Source organism: Dipodomys merriami, unplaced genomic scaffold, assembly GCF_024711535.1.
Source record: "Dipodomys merriami isolate MVZ:Mamm:240054 unplaced genomic scaffold, mDipMer1.0.p SCAF_17, whole genome shotgun sequence".
NCBI classification, from domain to species: domain Eukaryota; kingdom Metazoa; phylum Chordata; class Mammalia; order Rodentia; family Heteromyidae; genus Dipodomys; species Dipodomys merriami.
In genome coordinates this window covers 25,376,923-25,398,333 of record NW_027203048.1, presented here as the reverse complement: position 1 = coordinate 25,398,333, position 21,411 = coordinate 25,376,923, and the positions used below count along the sequence as shown (strand labels likewise).

General features: G+C 43.4%; 1 protein-coding gene across 1 annotated transcript in view; it reads left to right on the top strand.

The window, feature by feature from the left end:
- The window catches only part of Stpg4 (sperm-tail PG-rich repeat containing 4), a 28,812-nt gene extending 10,037 nt beyond the window's left edge, over nucleotides 1-18,775 (top strand). The window contains exons 4-7 of the mRNA XM_070025012.1: nucleotides 6,607-6,671; nucleotides 7,092-7,146; nucleotides 14,863-14,967; nucleotides 18,633-18,775. Coding sequence (XP_069881113.1) covers nucleotides 6,607-6,671; nucleotides 7,092-7,146; nucleotides 14,863-14,967; nucleotides 18,633-18,749 — 342 coding nt within the window. The 3' untranslated portion in view covers nucleotides 18,750-18,775. The remainder of the gene's footprint in view (nucleotides 1-6,606; nucleotides 6,672-7,091; nucleotides 7,147-14,862; nucleotides 14,968-18,632) is intronic.
- Nucleotides 18,776-21,411: the final 2,636 nt, after the last annotated feature.

Below are 21,411 nucleotides of genomic sequence, written 5' to 3'. Positions count from 1 at the left end.
CCGGTTTTCTGGTGGTTTATTGGAGATAGGAGTCTCACGGTCTCTCCTGCCCGGGCTGGCTTTGAACCGCGATCCTCAGATCTCAGCCTCCTGAGTAGCTAGGATTACAGGCGTGAGCCACCAGCGCCCGGCTCTTTTGTTTCTTTTTATAGTTGTTTGTGGCAGAAGGTTCACCATCTGAATAACCTAGCTTGTCATTAGCAGGAGCCAGGACTTTTTCATTTTAGATATGTTGTGAATCCTTTACATGCCATCGTCATGAGGTACTGCTACCTTGGGAACTTAAGATTTCTTTATTAGAATAACAAAGAGCTGAATGTAACATGATTAAATGGTCTGTGGTTCACTTGCGTGGAAACAATGTGGCCCTCACAGTGGCTTAGTTAGTGTAGTTTGCTTTGTTTTGTTTTGAGCTACTGCAAAACAAAAAAATGACTGTCATATACAAATATGTCAATGCTGTAGCAAGTAAAAATGAGGATTGGAAGTTGGATAGAGAATTTATCTCAGAGGCTGGGCTAAGTTGTTCTTGTGGTTGTTATAACAGTGAAACAAACGATGAGCAGCAGCATTGGTTTGATTAGGTATGTTGCTTTCTGAGACAGTCCTGTGTCATCGCTCAGATCTGAGCAGCAAGTTACTGTTATTTCCCTGGAACCAAGCTAAGAGAAGAGACATGTGATGAAATTTCTACTAGTAGTGCCTGGAAGTACTCTATCTACCAGCCTGTTGTCCACAATGGCCTTAGGAATTTTCTGCCCCACCTATTTTGGGTCTGGGTTCCCAAAACAGTGTCCTACTGAATTTTGATTTACAGTTTTACATGGAAGTAGCTTAGAAGTTGCAACTCTATCCTGAAAAGTTAAAAGTTAAGTAAAGCTGGGTGTTAGTGCTCAGGCTTGTAATCATAGATACTCAGGAGACTGAGATTTGAGAATTCCAGTTCAAAGCCAGCTGGACAAGAAAGTCTATGAGACTCTTATCTTGACTTAGTATGCTCAAGTGGTACAGCGCCACACTTAATTAAGCAACAAAAACTAAGAATGATCAGGGCCTAGTTCAAGCCCCAGTACCAGCACAGAAAGAAAAGAAAAGGGAGAGAGGGAGGGAGGAAGGGAGAAAAGGAAGGAAGGAAGGAAGGAGGAAGGAAGGGGGGGAGGGAGGGAAAACAGAAAGAAAACTATTGTTAGATCAGTAGGAGAACTGAGGTTGCAGAACAAACTTCAGTTTGCAGTGGATACCAAGAATCATAACTTTCCAAAACAAAAAAAACCCCACTGGGGGCTGGGAAGATGGCTCAGTGGTAGAGCGCTTGCCTTGCATGCATGAGGCCCTGGGTTCAATTCCTCAGCACCACATAAGCAAAAAGAAAAAAGCCGGAAGTGGCGCTGAGGCTCAAGTGGTAGAGCGCTAGCCTTGAGCTGAAGAGCTGAGGGACAGCGCCCAGGCCCAGAGTTCAGGCCCCACGACCGGACCAAAAAAAACAAAACAAAACAAGAACAACCCACTGGCACCAAGGCGGCACAGACACACCTGAATTTAATTGATAGAGGCTGGATGGAGAGAAAGCTAAGAGTAAAATGTACCGAAGGACTCAGCCGCACAACCTCACATGTTGTGAGCTTTCCCTTCAGGCCCTCAGCCAAGTTCTCAGAGTAAATGTCAGAAAACAATCCCTTCTTTGCTTCTGCCAGACAAAGGAAAAGAAACCACTTGGAAACATGTTGGGACACTGTTCTTACCAAGACCTACACTAATAGAAACTGTTCAAGCCAGGCCTCGCTTGCAAGGGTTTAGCAGAGCCCAATCTCCAGTAAGTACTAGGATTATAGATGTGAGCCACTGACACCTGATGGGTCCCTCTACCCCACTTTAAAAAAATCTTAACATTATTTCAGCTTTGTGACATTGGTGGTGTTGATACAATATAACTGAATTGTATTGCTACACTGAAATCATTCTACAATTTATGACCTTAAGTTATTACAAGATTTTTGAGTGCCTAGTAAATATGGATTGTAATATTCACTAACTAGAATCAGATTATTTGAGCCTTATACAATACAAATGAAGAACTGAGAAACATATGTGGAGGTTAAAAAAATATGTGTGCATTTATGAGTATGCATGCTTAGGAGTATTCCACTAGGCCTAACAACAATGGAACCACTCAGATAGTGTGTAACAAATACACCCCTGGTATAGAGGACCAGTCCTTACATAAGGCAGCTGGCTATTCAGGACTTCATGGGGGGCGGGAGGCAGAGAGGGAGTAGTCAGTTCTCTCTATACTGTTAAATGGCAGTGAATGGACAGTGAGAAGTATGGTAGGACTAATTGTGGATGCTACAGACTGCTGATATTCCTTTCCAACTAAGGAGTTTTTCATGCACTCTTTGTTAGAAAAATCTTACATAGATTTTGTTGCTGAAGTCCTCACCACCACTTTTCAGTTCTTTTTCTTTCTTTCTTCCTTTCTCTTCTTCCTTTCTCTTCTTTCTCTTTTCTTTCTTTCTCTTTCTTTCTTTCTTTCTTTCTTTCTTTCTTTCTTTCTTTCTTTCTTTCTTTCTTTCTTTCTTTCTTTCTTTCTTTCTTTCTTTCTTTCTTTGTCTTTCTTTCTTTCTTTTCATCATAGAGCTTGAACTCAGGGTCTGGGCACTATCCCTGAGCTCTTTTGCTCAAGGCTAGTACTCTACCATTTGAGTCACAGCACCATTTCTAGTTTTCCAGCCTTTCCTACCTGGGCTGGCTTTGAACCATTATCCTCAGAGATCCAACCTCCTGAGTAGCTAGAATTACTGGTGTGAGCCACCAGTACCCAGCTGCTGCTGCTTCTCCTTCTCCTCCTCCTTTCTTCTTCTTCTTCTTCTTCTTCTTCTTCTTCTTCATCTTCTTCTTCTTCTTCTTCTTCTTCTTCTTCTTCTTCTTCTTCTTCTTCTTCTTCTTCTTCTTATTATTATTATTATTATTATTATTATTATTATTATTATTATTATTATTACCAGTCCTAGGGCTTGAACTCAGGGCCTGGGCACTGTCCCTGAGCCTCTTTTTTTTAACTGTATATTTTTTTTTGTCTTTTCTTTTTTGGTACTGGGGATCGAACCCAGGATGTTGCACTTGCTAGGCAAGCGCTTTGCCACTGAGCTACATCCCAGCCCATGTCCCTGTCCCTGAGCCTCTTTTGCTCAAGGCTAGCACTCTACCACTTGAACCACAGCGCCACTTGCAGCTTTTTCCATTTATGTGGTACTGAGGAATCAAACCTAGGGCTTCATGCATGCTAGGCTAGCACCCTATCACTAAGCCGCATTCCCAGCCCATTTGAGATCTTTCAGAATATGTTTTCTTCTTTGTCTTGTCTTCTTTTGGTACTGGGGATCAAACCCAGAACATTGCACTTGCTAGGCAAGTGCTTTGCCACTGAGCTATATCCCAGCCCACCGGCTTATTATTTTTAGTGCCAGTGCTAAGGCTTGAATTCAGGACCTAGGCACTGTCCCTTAGTTTTAAAAACAATTTTAATTGTTATTATAAAGGAAATGTACAGAGGGGTTACAGTTAATATAAATCAGGTAAAGAGGACATTTCTTTTTGAATAATGTCACCCTTTCCCTTGCTCTCTCCAGTTTTTCCCTGCCTCCCCCATCCACAAGTTGTATCACTTGTTGTCACCATAGTGCTCAGTGAGTACCATTTCTGCATTTGTTCACTCTTTGTCCCTCCATTTCTATGCCTCCCCTTTCACTCCCAAACACACATGAAAATATATAGAAAACAAAACAAACAACAACAAAACAACAAAAACAACCAAAAAAAAAGACTCTTGTTTTCATTTCCTGGGGTTTGTATGGTCAGATGCACATGGGCACTGTGCCCCCGTGTTTCTCTCCTGAGCATCCTCCTTTGGTCTCACTGTGTGTGAATGCCTAGAGATCTGTATAGGTCATTGTGTCCCAGGGCATTTTAGATCTAGCTCCCACATATGAGAGAAAACATGCGCCTTTTGCCTTTCTAAGCTTCATTTACCTCACTTAACATGATTTGTTCTAGTTCCAACCATTTCCCTGGGAATGACATAATATTCTCTCTAATGGCTGTGGAAAATTCCATTGTGTACAGGTACCACATGTTTTTGATCCCTTCATCTATTGCAGGACTTCTAGTCTGTTTCTACAACTTGGCTATTGTGAATAATGCAGCGATGAACATGGATGTGCCAAGTGGCTTGTGATGTGCTGGGTAGATGCCCAGGATTGCTATGGCTGGGTCATAAGGAAGATCTATGTTTAGTTTTTTGAGGAACCTCCAGACTGTTGTCCAGATTCCTTTAGCTTTTTATTCAAGCTGGCACTCTACCATTTGAGCCACAGCTCTACCTCTGCTTTTTTCCTGATCAACCAGACGTAAGAGTCCCATAGACTTTCTTGCCTGGTCTGGCTTCAAATCATGATCCTCAGATATCAGTCTCCTGACTAGTAGGATTACAGGGGTAAACCACTGGCACCCAGCTTTCAGTTTTCTTCTTTCTCTTTCTGTGTATGTGAAGGTATGAGAGAGAGACAGAGAGACAGACTGATAGAAACAGAGAATGAGCATTCATGAACAGTTTAAAGTAAATAGCAATTTTCATGTAACCATTATCGAAAATCAAAAAGTAGGACATCTTTGCTAGTCCTCAAGTAAGATCCTATTTTAAAATATATTTCTGGGCTGGGAATGTGGCTTAGTGGTAGAGTGCTTGCCTAGCATGCATGAGGCCCCAGGTTCAATTCCTTAGTACCACATAAAGAGCAAACACCAGAGTGGTGCTGTGGCTCAAGTAGTAGAGTACTAGCTTTGAGTGAAAAAGCTCAAGGACAGTGCCCAGGCCCTGAGTTTGAGCTCCAGGACAAGCACAAATAAATAAATAAATAGATAGATATAAAATATGCTTCTGTGGTATGAGACAAAAATACATTTGTTATGTCAAGTGGGCAATTAACAAGGTTCAGGTGCATCAGGACTATGTGTGGACTTCATTATAGAATTTGTTTTTACTCGTAGCACTGTGTTCACAAAATGTGACCTTGGCCATCAAAATTGTATACTGACATGGGAAAGCTAGGCAGGAAGAAATGGACCAGCTGAGTTTCCTTGAGGCAGGTTAACGCTAGATGAGGATGCTGCATTTTCAACAAAGGCAGCACTGCTTCTTAAAGTCTGGTGTGAAAATACCAGGAGTGGAGGGAGACTGTCCCTTCAGGAAGCAGCCTTGTTGGATTGTACAGTATATACACAACACAGGAATGATTATCCTGTCTTCCTACCAGCTCCCAGCTCCCTCTGGCTTCTCCTGCCTCTGGGCCAACAAAGGACAACAGAGCCAGCCAGATAGTTGGTAGCAAGTTCCAAGAGGAGCAGAGGCTCTTCCTTCTTGGAAGTCTTTCCCTTCTTAACAGCCTCCCTGAAAATTAATCTTTTATTTCTTTTTCTATTTTCTTTTCACTACTGGGGACTGAATTTAGGGTCTTGTACTTGCTAGAAAGTCTCCCTTCCACCTAATCTTTTGGCTTGTAGTTTGTTTTCTAGATAGGGACTTTTGCCCCCAGCTGGCCTCCAACTTTGATCCTCTTACCTCTGCCTCCTGAGTAGCTGGGATTACAGAAGTAAAGCACAATGCCCAGTCTGTTTCTGAGATAGTCTTGCTAAATTTTTCTTCAATCTGTGATGATCCTATCTCTGCTTTCTCTTGATTGCCTTTAGACCACTCATTCTTTAGATAACCTCTTTCTACTCCCCATATTTTCCCATCTGTTTTTGAGAAAATCTCAATGCTGTTGTATATTTTATTTTATTTTTGTGCCAGTCCTAGGGCTTGAACTCAGGGTCTGTCCTTAAACAACTTCTTCTTCTTCTTAAAAAAATATGGTCATGGGGCCTGAATTGTGAGCCTGGGTGCTGTCCCTCAGCTCTTCAGCTCAAGGCTAGCACTCTATCACTTGAGCCACAGCACTACTTCCAGTTTTTTTCTGCTTATGTGGTGCTGAGGAATTGAACCCAGGGCTTCATGCATGCAAGTCAAGCACTCTATCACTGAGCCACCTTCCCAGGCCCCTTAAACTTCTTTTGTTCAAGGCTAATACTCTACCAATTGAGCCACAGCTCCACTTCTGGCTTTTTTGGTAGTTAATTGGAGATGAGTTTTATGGATTTTCCTGCCAGGAGTTGGCTTTGAATTAAGATCCTCAGATCTCTGCCTCCTGAGTAGCTCGGGTTATAGGTATCACTGGCACAAGCACAATCCTTTTTGTTAGAATTCTTTCTGTGCCTGCTGGATATGACCATGACCGTCACCACTGTGTTTCCTACTCCTGGCCTTGTGCTGTACTCTAGGGCAGGTGACAATGGTCCAATCAACTTGTTGATCTACTACACTCAGAATGTGATCAGCTAGGCACAGTTTTCCCACGGAGCATCTCAGGCATTTTGTCTAAAATTCAAAGGGAATAACTGATGTAACGTTATGCCACATTATTTGGCCATGCAATCAAGGATTATGAATGACAGGTAATATAGTGAATTTATGAACTGATCTATCATTATGTCCTTGTTCCTTCTGTGTAGTCCCTTGAGCTTTCCCCGGGACAATATGAGGTACTTCCTCTGCCAGTTCCCAAGCATGCTTCCAGGTAAGTTTGTATTGCTTAAGTTACTTTTCAGTCTTGTCACTCATGCCTTTCTACTGGTCCTTACAGTTTTTGTTTTTGTTTTTTTGTCCATTGTAGGTCTTGAACTCAGGGCCTAGGTGCTATCCCTGAGCTCTTTTGTTCAAGGCTAGCACTCTACTATTTTGAGCCACTTCAGGCTTTCTGGTGGTTTGTTGGAGATATGAGTCCTGCCTGGGCTGGCTTTGAACTAGGATCCTCAGATTTCAACCTTCTGAGTAGACAGGATTATAGGCATGAGCCACCAGTGCCTGGCTACTTACAGCTTTTAAAGATCATTTGTGTCCCTCCTATCCAGATTGCAGTAATTAAGGGATACTTTGACAAATATTTTTCCTTTAAAAAACAGATTTAGAAATTTTTTTCCTTTTATTTTTAATATAGGAGCTTTGTCTTTCGTTCTACAGTTCAAAGATTCCCACCAAACTACTTCACTCCTGTAAGTATATATAGACAGCTATTCTTGATGAGTCTGGTGCTTAAAATATACAATGGTTCCTTTTAATATATTAACTTTTTATCATAGTAAGCTATAAATGATTAATGCAATTGATATTAGGTATGCTTAAAGTATATCTGAAGACATACCCATTCATGACAGGTTATAGAACATATCTGTTTCATTAACTTTTTGGTAAGTTCAAAGTATATAATGTACAATATAACTATTGCTTATAACAACAGACTGTACTGTTGAGAACCATCCAGAAAATAAACTAAATGTTCTTACACAAAAATAGTACTAATTCTAGCTAATCAGGAGGCTGAGGTCTGAAGATCAAAGTTCAAAGCCATCCCAGGCAAACAAATCCAAAAGTCTCTTATCTCCAATTAAACAGTAAAAGTTGGAAGTGGAGCTGTGGCTCAAGTGGTAGAATACTAGCCTTGAACCAAAAAGCCAAATTAAAACGTGAGGCCCTGTGTTCAAGCCCCAGTGCGAGCACCAAAAACAAAAAAATTCAAACATATGGGACTGGGAAGGTAGCTCAGCGGTAGAGTGCATGCCTTGTAAGCATGAGGCCCTGGGTTCGATTTCTCAGCACCACATAAACAGAAAAAGCCGGAAGTGGCGCTGTGACTCCAGTGGTAGAGCGCTAGCCTTGAGCTGAAGAGCTGAGGGACAGCGCCCAGGCCCAGAGTTCAGGCCCCATGACCGGCAAAATAAAAAATAAAAAAAATAAAAAAAATTCAAACATAAAAATAAAATTACAAAGACCAAATCCAACACATACCAGGACCAAAGGTGCAATATACTCATACCCAGCTTCTTTGAATGAAGAAAAATCAAACTGCAGCCAGGCGCTGGTGGCTCATGCCTGTAATCCTAGCTACTCAGGAGGCTAAGCCAGGTTCAAAGCCAGCCCAAGGGAAGAAAGTCCATGAGACTCTTGTCTTTAATAAACCACTTAGAAAACCGGAAGTGGCACTGTGGCTCAAGTGGTAGAATGTTAGCCTTGAGCTGAAGAGCTGAGGAACCATGCTCAGGCCCAGAGTTCAAGCCCCATGACTGAAAAAGAAAAAAAGAAAGTAAGAAAACAACAAACTGCAACCTGATCATTCAAAGGAATTGAATAAGACAAGACTTGTCATTTATGTTTTCTTCTCCCCTTAAGCCCACAATAATTACTTTATTGATTTTTGGGGGGGGGGGGGCGGGAGCTGGTTATGGGGCTTGAACTCAGGGCCTGAGCACTGTCCCTGAACTTCTTTTGCTCAATACTCTACCACTTGAGCCATGGCACTACTTTGGTAATTTATTAGAGATAAGTCTCACAGACTTTCCTGTCCCAGCTGGCTCAGAACCACAATCCTCAAATCTTAGCCTCCTGAGTAGCTAGGATTACAGACATGAGCCACTGGCACCTAGCTTGCTTGCTTGATTTTATAAGTGACTTAAATAAGCTTCATCTTTTTTTTCTGTTTTTTGTTTGTTTGTTTTTGCTGGTCCTGGGTCTTGAACTCAGGACTAGAGCATTGTCCCTGAATCTCTTTGTACTCGAGGCTAGCACTCTACCACTTGATCCACAGTACCATTTCCAGCTTTTTTTTTTTTTTTTTTTTTTTTGAGTAATTTATTCACAGTAAGAATCTTACGGGACTGGGAATGTGGCTTAGTGGTAGAGTGCTTGCCTATCATGCTTTTAGGCCTGGGTTCAATTCCTCAGTACCATATAAACAGAAAAGGCCAGAAGTGGAGCTGTGGCTCAAGTGGTAGAGTGCTAGCCTTGAGCAAAAGAAGCTAAGGGACAGTGCCCAGACCCTGAGTTCAAGCCCCAGAACCAGCACCAAAAAAAAAAAAAAAAGCCTCATGGATGTTTCGCCCGGGTTGGCTTAAAGCATGATTTTACTCCCTCCTGAATAGGCACTGAACACCAGGTGTTCTGCACAACCTCTTTGGACATACTGGGGCTTTATTAGTATTCCTATTTGGGTAACATGGACAGAGGGAGATTTTATTGTTCTAAATCTTTTCCTCAGTATCTTCTTGGCTTGTGGACTAAAGAAAGCTCTTGTGTAACTCTTGCTGGTGGGAGTATGCATCAATATAAACCTAGAAAAAGCAGTTTGGCAATTTGTATTAGGTTATAAAAACTATTTATGGGAAGCCGGGCGCTGGTGGCTCACGCCTGTAATCCTAGCTATTCAGGAGGCTGAGATCTGAGGATCGCGGTTCAAAGCCAGCCCCGGCAAGAGAGACCATGAGACTCCTATCTCCAATAAACCACCAGAAAACCGGAAGTGGCGCTGTAGCTCAAATGGTAGAGCGCTCGCCTTGAGCTGAAGAGCTGAGGGACAGCACCCAGGCCCAGAGTTCAAGCCCCACGACCGACAAAAAAAAAAAACAAACTATTTATGGGGTGTTAGGTCAGTGACAAAACACCCTAGAATGTGCAAGGCCTGAATGCAGTCTCTCACACCTCAAAAACAAAACAAAGTAAATCAATTTCATCTTGCTTCTCCACTTTGAGAAGATCCACCTAAATTAGTGATTTACAATACAGAAATATTCGCCGATGCAAAGATATCACCAAAGGATTATTTATAGCAATAGTTACAATTCAATTATCAGTAGGAAGGAAGTCATCTTTAAAGAATGTTACACATCCATTGAAAGGAATATTTTGTTTCCCTTTATGTAATCCTTTTAAAATTATAAAGTTCACCCAAAACCTTTATGACATATACTATGATATATCACAATATTCACACTGATCCATGTATTATCTATTGACTTATACTTGATACATATGATTAAAATAATGTAAGAGCCATGGGCTGGGAAGGTGGCTCAGTGGTAGAGCGCTTGCCTTGCATGCTCGAGGCCCTGGGTTCGATTCCTCAGCACCACATAAGCAAAAAGTAAAAAGCCGGAAGTGGCGCTGTGGCTCAAGTGGTAGAGCGCTAGCCTTGAGCTGAAGAGCTGAGGGACAGCGCCCAGGCCCAGAGTTCAGGCTCCACGACCGGAAAAATAAAAAAAATTTAAAAAAAAAAATAATGTAAGAGCCAGGAGCTGGTGGTTCATGCCTGGTTTTCTACCTACTCAGGAGGCTGAGATCTAAGGATCATTGTTTGAAGCCAGCTCTGGGAGGAAAGTCCATAAAACTCTCCAATAAATTACTAAAAAGTTGAAGTGGAGTTATGGCTCAAGTGGTAAAATGTAGCCTTGAGCACAAAAGCTCAAGCCCCAGGATCAGCACACAGGCATGCACACAATGTGTGTGTGCGTGCACACACACACACACACACATACACTAATAAAAATAAAATAATGTAAGGAAGATCACATGTATTAAAAAATAGAAAATGGACCAAAATTGCCAGGGTTTAAACTCAGGATCTTGCCTTCTTACTTCTTGCTCACTGCTGGTGCTTTACTACTTGAGCCATGCCTCCAGTCTGGCATTTTGCTGGTTAGTTGGAAACAGAATTTCTGCAAGGGCTGGCTTTGAGCCATTTGATCTTCAGATCTTTGCTTCCTAATCAGCTGGGGTGATAGGCATGAGATGCCAGAGCCTGATTCCAATGTGCCTTCTTTTGGTCGGTTGTGGGGCCTGAACTCTCGGCGCTGTCCCTCAGTTCTTCAGCTCAAGGCTAGTGCTCTACCACTTCAGCCACAGCGCCACTTCTGGCCTTTTCTGCTTATGTGGTGCTTGAGAAATTGAACCCAGGGCCTCATGCATGCAAGGCAAGTGCTCTACCACTGAGCCACCTTCCCAGCCCTCAAAGTACTTTTATTGACCATGCTGAGATGCTGTGACAAAGGGTAGTTGTTTCTTTCTCTGCTACTGTCTTTTAAAATTCCTAAAATATAATTTTGGAGAATAAAATAGAAATAGTATTACATTAGTGGAAACATCTCAATATCAGGTTTTTAAAACTTGAAGCTTGGGCTGGGAAGATGGCTCAGTGGTAGAGCGCTTGCTTTGCATGCATGAGGCCCTGGGTTTGATTCCTCAGCACCACATAAGCAAAAAGAAAAAAGCTGGAAGTGGCGCTGTGGCTCAAGTGGTAGAGCACTAGACTTGAGCTGAAGAGCTGAGGGACAGTGCCCAGACCCTGAGTTCAGGCCCCATGACCGGACCCAAAAAACAAAACAAAACAAACAAACAAACTTGAAGCTATAATGTGTGTGTGTGTGTGTATGTGTGTGTGTGTGTGTGTGTGTGTGCGCGTGTGTGTGTGTGTGTGTGTGTGTGTGTGTGTCTGTCTGTCTGTCTGTCATGGGGCTTAATCTCAGGGCCTGTATATTGTCTGTGAGCTTTTCACTTTTTCTCAGAGCTAGCACTCTACCACTTTTGATTCACAGCTTCATGTTTGGTTTTCAGATGGTTAATTGGAGATGAGCCTCATGGGGTCTGGGAAGGTGGCTCAATGGTAGAGTGCTTGCCTAGTATGCATGAAACCCCAGGTTTGATTCCTTTGTACCCCATAAACAGAAAAAGCCAGAAGTGGTACTGTGGCTCAAGTGGTAGAGTGCTAACCTTGAGCAAAAGAAGCTCAGGGACAGTGACCAGGCCCTGAGTCAAGCCCCCAGGACTAGGGAAAAAAAAAGAGTCTAATGGACTTTCTTGCCCAGGCTGGCTTTGAACCACAATCTTCAGATCTCAGCCTCATAAGTAGCTAGGATTACAGGTGTGAGCCACCAGTGACCGGCTTACGAAATATTTGTAAAAAATATGTGAGAAGTATTTGAAGTTGTTTGTTTTTAAAAACTGATAGCGCCATAAAGAAAAAGGGAAGGTAGTAGAGAAACAAGAAAGAGTCAATACATATACAAATGATCATTATGTGATTTGTGTTTTGTTCACATTTAATAGAAAAAAGTCCTCAAAAGAGTGATACAAACTGTGGCTACACTATGCCTTAATGCTGCCATAGAGAAGAATGCTAATTCAGCCCAGCTGTTTTTGCATTTAAGGAATTAGTTCAATTAAAAACTAAGCTGACAGTTTGATATTCCACAGGGAGCAGAAAATAATTAATAAACCTGGTCAGAGTGAATAAAGCAGAAAATTGATTTTTGCCTGAATGGAATCTGGAAATTAAGATGATTAAAGTAGGTCCCAGTTTCAATTTTCCTCAAAGACAAGTTTCACTTATAGGTAACATTTTTGGAAAATGTAACATTTCAAATATAGCTATAGGTATACTAGGATTTTTTCAGAAAAATATCTCTTCTGATAATTTTCTTATTGAGAAATAATCAAGCCAGGTGCTGTCATACCTGTAATTGTAGCTGCTCAGGAGGCTGAGACCTGAGGATCAAGGTTCAAAGCTAGTCAAGGCAAGGAAGTCTGTGAGATTCTTTTCTCCAATTAACTACCCAAAAGCTAGAAGTACAGCTATGGCTCAAGTGGTAGAGCTCTAGCCTTGAGCACAAAAGCTAAGGAACAGTGCCCAGGCCCTGAGTTCAAGTCCTAGGACTCTCTCTCTCTCTCTCTCTCTCTCTCTCTCACACACACACACACACAATCTATGCAACTTTTGCAATGGCATTATCAGTAGTCATATTTTGCTGTCCAGCTGTGAGTATGAAGCATTTGCTAAGCTTCTTTCTTATAATAGTATCTTGGCTGGGAACAGGGGAGAAAAGGATGAAATAAGACTTTTCCATTGCAAGTGACAGAAACTCTTCCCAAATTAGCTTTAGCAAAAAATAAAAATGTAAAGATGGGTTAGTGACTTAGTCTGTTTTCTGTTGCTATAACTAAATACCACAAACTTAGATAAGTTTTCCTCCTCTTCTTCCTCTTTTTCTCCCTCTTTCTCCTCCTCCTTTTTCCTTTCCACCTCTTCCTCTTCTACTTTTTCTTCTCCAACCCCTCCCCACTTCTCCTCCCCAACCCTCCCTTCTCCCACCCCTCCCTCCTCCTCCTCCTTTGCCAGTACAGGAGATTGACCTGGAACTCTCATTCAGCTTATTTGGTTGGCTAATACTGTACCACTTAAATTCTGCTTCCAGCTTTTTTTTTTTTTTTTTTTTTCCATTCATAGTGCCAAAGGCTGCTAAGTTTAAGGTTAGGTGGTTACATCAGTAAGATTGTCGCTGGTGTGGACTCTTTGCTGCTCTCATGTGGCCTGGGCATTACAGGGTGAGAGCATCCTAGCTCAGGGTGTCTTCTTTTTATGATGCCTCAGTCTCACTGGGTTAGGATCCCACCCTGATGGCCTCATTTAATCTTAATCACCTTCCAAAGGCCCTACCTCCTAATATCACAGTCAGATTAAGTTTCTACTCTCTTAATACCTCACAGTGGGAATTAAATCTCAACACCAGTTTCAAAGAAGTCAAGTGTTCAAACCATAGCAAGAGGCATTCATTTGGTGCACCTAGCCATAACACATATGGGTGCTGTTTTCCTGCATCCTTTGAAACCCTTCCCAAGCCCTATATACATCTTGCCTGCTCAGCCAGGTGAATGTAAAAAAGGCAGTTAGGATCATCTGACTGTCCCTGGACCAGTCACTAGGACTAGGAGGTTTTCCAGTCAGACTGGATCAGTTGCCCATCTTATATGTATATAGTGGAGCAACAGGCTCTACCCTTACCTAATCCAAGGGAATAGGGAGGGATATTGGAGACAAAACAACAGACATCATGACTTGACCAAAGCAAGAGGACATTATTTTTGTACCCCTCCTCCTGGCCTCTTCTCATTGCCAATTCATTATAAGCCCTTCCACTTGGGACCACTCCTCTTAAATGTTTTCATTATTCGATTATTACCCTTATAGAATTTTTGCCCTTATTTTTACAGCTAGTTCACAGGCATCCTGAAGTCCAAGGCCCTGTGCAGATGTTTTTAACATCTACCAGAATCCCTGGCAGAAATACCTTGCACACAGCAAGTGTCAGGATTGTGGATTGGACAATGAAGCTTTTTCTTACTAGGAGCTAACACATTCAACCCAGCAGCAGTCCCTAGACCCCAGGACAGTCATGGTTCAGAACATCAAATGGGGAAAGAGAATTCCTGCTGTTAACTTGCATTCACAGTGAGCTAGCTTAGCTACCACTAATCATTGGGTGTTTTTGTCTTTTCTAATTAAATCAGCATGGGCCAGTTGTTATATTTATTTTTGCAGCACAGTAGATATGTCTTAGCAGAGTTCAAACAAATACACCCCCTTCCCTTACCCCCATCAAGGCTTGCCCTTAATCTTCTGAATCTCAACCTTCTGAGTAGCTAGAGTTGAGCCACTGGCACCTGGCTTGTGTACCTATTTATTTTTAAGTTTGTGTCTTCCACTTACTGACTGGGGATGGCTTTTATGTCTTTAAAAACTATTTTTACAAACATTACAGTGGCTGGCTAGGTAGAAAAATCAGTTTATTTCACCAGGTACACATCATCTGTCATTTACTTCCAATCTTTCACTTTTGGATGTGGTGTTACAGTGAATATCTATTGCTAAGTATTTGTGCACATTGCTTCTTAGGATGAATGTCTAAAAGTAGAATGGCTCAAAATAATAAATATATGGTGGTTTTCACCCAACTTGAAAGCTAGTGATGTAGCCCAGTGTCAAAGTACTTGCCTAGCATGCATGAATTCATGTTTATTTCTGATTCATATGTTTATTTGTGAAAGACAAATAAAGCCTTAAAATATATCAAACATTAGTATAAACTTGAAAAAAAAATGTTCTACAGCGTGAAGGCCCGGGACCAGGTGACTATAACTTAAAAATACCTTCAGCAAGCTTCATTACATCTTCTTTTCGATCCAAGGTACCACGATTCTTGCCCAGCTGTTCTGTAAGTATTCTGAAAGAAGTGGCGTAGGGGTAGGTCCTATAACTCCACCTCCTGTGGGTGGGCGAGGCGAGGTGAGGAAACTCATATGGTGTGTCAAGGCAGCTCCAATATCTAGAAGTCCTTGGTTAGCTTCAGACTCAGGGTGACCCAAGGCTTTGAAAACTGGCTGGATCATGAGTCAGTAGAAGACAGCTATTGCAAGAATTGCCTTTGCTATTCTGACCTGGCTGCTTTGAGTAGACACGGTTCACGGATTGAGGTGAGTAAGCTTGCATAGCTGCCTCCAGCCATTCAGAACTGCTGTTCTTCATCTATATGTGTGATTTCTGGGAACCCACGGAAGTAAAAAGTTGCAGAGACATTATCACTGAACCAAGTGGAACCATTAACGCATGAGCAGTCATCACACCCAGGACTCAGGAAAGCACACAGAAAGCAGCAAGAGGCTCAAGTCCACAGAGATTTACAAACAAGATAGGTTCTTCTGGGGGGACACAGTGCCTCAAAAGCTCCAAGAAGACCAAAAAAGATTATAAAGTAGTACCTTTTAAAAGTCCCCCCCCCCCCCATCTTAGAGCTTGAATTCAGGGCCGAGGTGTTGTCCCTGAGCATCTTAATGCTTAAGGCTAGCACTCTACCCACTTGAGTTACAACACCACTTCTGGCTTTTTCTGAGTAGTTTATTAGAAATAGGAGTCTCATGGACTTTACTGGCTGGGCTGGCTTTGAACTGCGATCCTCATATCTCAGCCTCCTGAGTAGCTAGGATTACAAGAGTGAGCCACCGGCGCCCAGCTTAAAATATTTTTAAGCCAGGCATTACAGGTATGCCTTAAATACCTGTATTCCAGGTCCATGGGAGGCAGAGATAGGAGGATTATGTGCCAAAGCAAGACTCTTTTTTTTTTTTTTTTTCCTGTGATGGGGGCCTGAACTCTGGGTCTGGGCACTGTCCCTCAGCACTTCAGCTCAAGGCTAGCGCTCTACCACTGGAGCCGCAGCCCCAGTTCCGGCTTTTTCTGTTTATGTGGTGCTAAGGAATCGAACCCAGGGCCTCATGCTTGCAAGGCAAGCACTCTACCACTGAGCTACCTTCCCAGCCCCCAAAGCAAGACTCTTATCTGGAAACAAAACAAAACAAAAAAACTTAAGTGAAAAGGGTTGACAAGGCATAACTCAAGAGGCAGAGCACTTGCCTGGCAAGTGCGAGGCCCTGAGTTCCAACCTAGTATGGCCAAAAAGGGAAAGAAATAAAAAGTTTTTTGATGCCAATAGACTTTTAATATCCACAACTTCATACTCCCAGTCTGCATCCAGTCTGAAAGATGCTGAGACTCGGTGATCTGTGGACTCATTTTAGGTAGTTAGGGGAAAAAAGACAAATTTTGCCTGTAAGAAAATGTGCTCTCATCAGGAGTCAGGAATGTGGAAAGATCGGGTTGGGAAGGTGGCTCAGTGGTAGAGTGCTTGCCTTGCATGATTGAGGCCCTGGGTTCGATTCCTCAGCACCACATATGCAAAAAGAAAAAAGCCGAAGTGGCGCTGTGGCTCAAGTGGTAGAGCGCTAGCCTTGAGCTGAAAAGCTGAGGGACAGCGTCCAGGCCCAGAGTTCAGGCCCCACGACCGGACCCAAAAAAAACAAAAAAAGAACGTGGAAAGAGACTTGGGGGCAGTGGATAGGACAGGGTTCATGTGGAGCCCCAGGCCATGGCTTTCAGAATCTCTGCTCCAGAGCAGCTGGACTGCAGAGTTGAAGTCATGGGATCTTTATGTGATGGAGCACTGTGAAGGTCCAGGCTGGTAAAACTGGAGGCAGACTGATAACAAAAAGCCCAAGGATCCTCACACCTTAGTGACACCACACCTTAACAACACCACTGCCATCAAGAAACAGATGCTTGCCAAAGCCCACAGGACTAAGCATTCTTAGGAAGACCGAATGGTACTTTGGCAAGATGCCAAAAAGTGCATTATTAAATTTGTAAGCATCCATCAAGGATGAGCTGGTGTTCGGGGTTGCTGCTCTTATAGGAAATTTTCATGGCAGCCAAGGACAAACCAGAAAGGTCACTTGGTGACCAGGAAATTGGGATTAGGAGGCTGAGCTGGATGTTAAGATGACCATGACCACACCCAAACAAGCAGCCTCTAGGCCCCTTGAGCCTCCTTTTCTGTGGGCTGGCCCTCCAAGACTGTGTTACATCTTCAATAATAGCATTAATACAGTCTTCTACTTCCTTTGACATGTGGCCAGGACTTGATTAGATTTCCAGGCTACTCCTTTGCTTTTGGCAAGCCAAACATCCTGTGTTTAAAGCAGCTTTTGCAGGCAGTGATGACGTCTGCTCAGGCTGACTGCTCTGCTCCACTGGGTAACAGTTTCTCCTGTCTCCTGCAGAGACAGCAAGTCAAGGTAGAGCAGACACAATCAGTAACCAGAATAGCCGATAACAATGTGTGGAAGGCTGTGGCTGACCTGGGAGAGTACTGTGTATTGTGAGCCCCACACTGTCATTAACAGACATGCACTCTTCCTTGATTGGGGGATGCATTCAGCCATTGGTAGGGAGGCTAGGACTTGAACCCAGGCCTGCCACACTCTGAAACCCTTGTCTTTGACCAAACTCCTTTGGTTTTAGGCCAGGTGCTGGTGAATCATGACTATAATCCTAGCCATTCAGGAGGCTGAAATTTTAGGATTGTGATTTGAAGCCAGCCCAGGCAGGAAAGTCTGTGAGGGTCTTATCTCCAGTTAACCAGTAAAATGCTGGAAGTGGAGCTATGACTCAAGTAGTAGAACACGAGCCTTGAAAAAAAAAAAGAAAAAGAAAATAAGGCCAGGGCAGTGCCCAGGCCCTGAGTCCAAGCCCAGTACCAGCACCAAAAATTAAATAGATAGAAACAAAAATAAAAAAGCCTTTTTTTTTTGGGGGGGGGGTCCGGTCATGGGGCCTGAACTCAAGGTCTGGGCTGTCCCTCAGCTCTTCAGCTCAAGGCTAGCACTCTACCACTTGAGCCACAGCGCCACTTCCGGCTTTTTTCTTTTTGCTTATGTGGTGCTGAGGAATCGAACCCAGGGCCTCAGTCATGCAAGGCAAGAGTTCTGAGCCACCACTCAGCCCCTAAAAAAGCCTTCTAAGTGTAGAGAATCCATATGTGCCTACCGCATAGGCATAAGAAATGGTGATGTCAGTCTGTGATGAGGTGACAAGAACATCTATATTGCTCCAGAGAGAAGCGTTGTTTAAATAATCCACACCCTATTCTGTTCAAACTTTTCAGCTAAATGAAAGCATAACATTTAAATGTGACTCCTTTGAGAATGCTTCTGACCCTGGTATCCACAGACTGGTCTGAGAAATACATCCCCTGCCGCACTGGGTCAGGGACAGGAGTAGGGCAGGGGCTGGGCTGGGTGTCAGTTCAGCTTTGGAGAGCTGCCAGAAGCAGGATTGGATGTCTGCAGCCACCTGCCGCTGGGTCAGCTGGAGGCAGAGGGCATATTTGGGAGGGAGCTGCTTGTGGGAGAAAGTAAGCTGTGGGGGCTGGCCTTGTCCAGAGCTGCCAGTTGTCATTGGCATCTCAGCATCTCAGCTACATCCCAGCCAGGCTCAGGAGCCTTGGATTTTGGCGTCATTATCTCACTGGTCTGTTTTCTATTTCAGAGAACCCCAGGCCCAGGAGCATACACAGCTTCCGATCAGTTCCCCACACAGTCCCCAACCATAGCCAAAATGGGCCTAGAACACGGCCTCTTCTTCAACAACACAATTGGTTTATAAAATAAAACCACCTTGGTATTAAGCTACTTGGGAGTTTTAGTAAGTTCTTTTGTTTAGAATGTTATTTTGTCTGTTCCTTAGGGGATAGTTGACCATAGAAACACAATCGATTGGGTGACCATCTTGCCCACTTTTGTGGAATAGGCCCAGCATAATTACTAATTAACCTTCAAAAGTGTCCTGGTTTGAGCAATCAGTCTGCTTGTTTTCTTGAGTTTGTCTGAGTGACGGGGCCCAGGCTGCCCCTGCAGCAGCACTGATAGCCTCTGTGCCCAGGCTATCCACTATGCGGCCTTGGTTTCTCCAGTTCTACTATGATCAGGTCCCCATGAACACTTTGTTGGGTCATCAGCATTAAAGTAGGGTCATGTGGGGCTTGACAGGACTCCCAAGAACAGTATGGATTCAATCTGATGAGTACAGTTATCTGCCAAATAACATTCTGGTCAGTGACAGACTGTATACAACAGTGTTCCCTGAAGAATAAGATGGAGCAGAAATCCCCCCACTGTCTAGTGATGAGCTAGCTTGTGATAACAAGCCTGCTGCACTGCCAGTCTTGTGCAAGTATGGCATATACAGCTTGGCAATATTCACACACAACTTGGTTTATCCCTTCCCCCCCCCCCCCCCCGCTCTCCTCTTTTCCTGTTTTTAAATAAGTTTTTGTGTGTGTGTGTGTGAAAATACTGTACAGAGGGGTTACAATCACATGAGCAAGGTAATGAGTGCATTTCTTATCATGCATTGAAGTCAGGGCCTTACACTAGGCTGGTGCTCTACCACTTGAGCCATGCCTCCAATTCAGCTTTTGGCTGGTTATTCTAGAGATGGAGTCCAGTGAGCTAGTCTGCCTGGACTGTCCTCAAATCTTGATCTTCCAGGTTTCAGCCTCCTGAGTTGCTAGAATTATAAGGTGGGAGCCACTGGCACCTAGCTTAGTATATGTGTATAGTATTCTATGTCTCTCCCCCCCCTCCTGCCATCTATCAGGTACTTTGAACTTGTGTGTGTGTGTGTACATGTGTGTGTGTGTAATTAGTGTCTGCCTTCTTCCTAAGTTCATTGTAAAGTCAGTCTATTACACTAGCAGCCAGCATGCCTGTTGATTCACTGTCTCTTGAAAAGCATCATTTTCTCTTGTCCTGATTTAATCTCATTGTGTTTATGCTTAAGCATAAACTATATGGTGTGTATATACACACTAGATCACCTATACTATATAGATTTGTGTTTGTACATATTAACAAAACTTGTGATAATTTATCTCCACTGTTAAATGCACAGGACTGAAGTTCTCATTTCTAGTCAATGAAAATATCATTTCTAAGCCTAGTGCTGGTGGCTCACACCTGTAATCCTAGCTACTCAGGAAGCTGAGATCTGAGAATCATGCTTCAAAGACAGCCTGGGAGTGACAATGTTGTCAGACACCTTGCACTCATATATTGTTTTGTAGAATGGGAACTTCTCTGTACAATTAAAGATTAAAAAAAAAAAAAAAAAAGCCTGGGCAGGTAAGTCCATGAGACTCATCTCTAATTAATCACCAGAAAACCCAAAGTGGAGCTCTGGCTCAAAGTGGGAGAGCACTAACTTGAGAAGAAAAGCTCAGGGAGAGTGCCCAGGCCCTTGACTAGGGGATGGGGATGAGGGGGGGAAGGCTGAGGGGTGGGTGTGTGGGTATTGCTGGAGAGAAGCCTGTGAGGGCACGAGAGGGGGTGGGGCTGTCCGGAGGCTGCACAATGGAAGCCCTTTTCCGTCCACGAGCATCAGTAGGCAGCTAAGGTGCACAGCAGCAGGGCTCATCAGAGGTGGAGAGCCCAGAGTTGGCAATGAGTAACTTTAATTAAAATAATTAACTAATAAAACACTCATATTGTGTTAAATTTAAAAGGCAAAAAAGCCGTCTCTTCTCTAGACTTATAAACACTTATTAACACGAGTCCTGAGGCAGGAAGGAATTGCTATTGTTGTTTCCCAGAATTAACTCACCTTAGAGGAAGACTCTCCCTTGCATTCCTGCACAGCAGGAAGCACTCAGGTAAGTCAGCCCTTTGTGTGTGTGTGTGCGCGCGCGCACGCGCGCAGGCACGCGCACATGTGCATGAGTAGGACCAAGCAGACACTCTAAAGAATCAGCTGTTCATTGCCTGTGATTCCAGCTACTTGGAAGTGCAGAAATTGTGTATGAAGCCAATTGGGGACAAAGGGTAGTAGCCTCGAGATCCTGTCTCAAAACCAAACATTCCCCTCCCCCCATAGCCTCATTTCAGGCAGGGGTGTAGCTCACCAGACAAGACAATGCTGACAAGAATAACATCTCTGAGGAAGCAGTCAGCTAGTAGGGAAAACAGGTGAGCAGCAATGAACTGCTCACACTCGTTGAGCATTTACTATGTGCCAGGCATTGCTGTGGCCACTCCAGGTGTTATACTTAACAACCTTCATCATCATAACCCACAGGACAGGGACTACTATATTTTATAGATGGCAGAGAAATGTTAACTTGCTCAGTCACACAGCCAGCAGGTCCCCTTATCTCCTGTTACTTTAGTGGGTTCTCAGTTCTTTACAATTCAAAGCACCTGAGGAAAATGTTAAAGGACAGCAGAAACTTTCCAGGCAGGGCCGTGCTAGCTGCCCCCAGGATCCTTGGCTT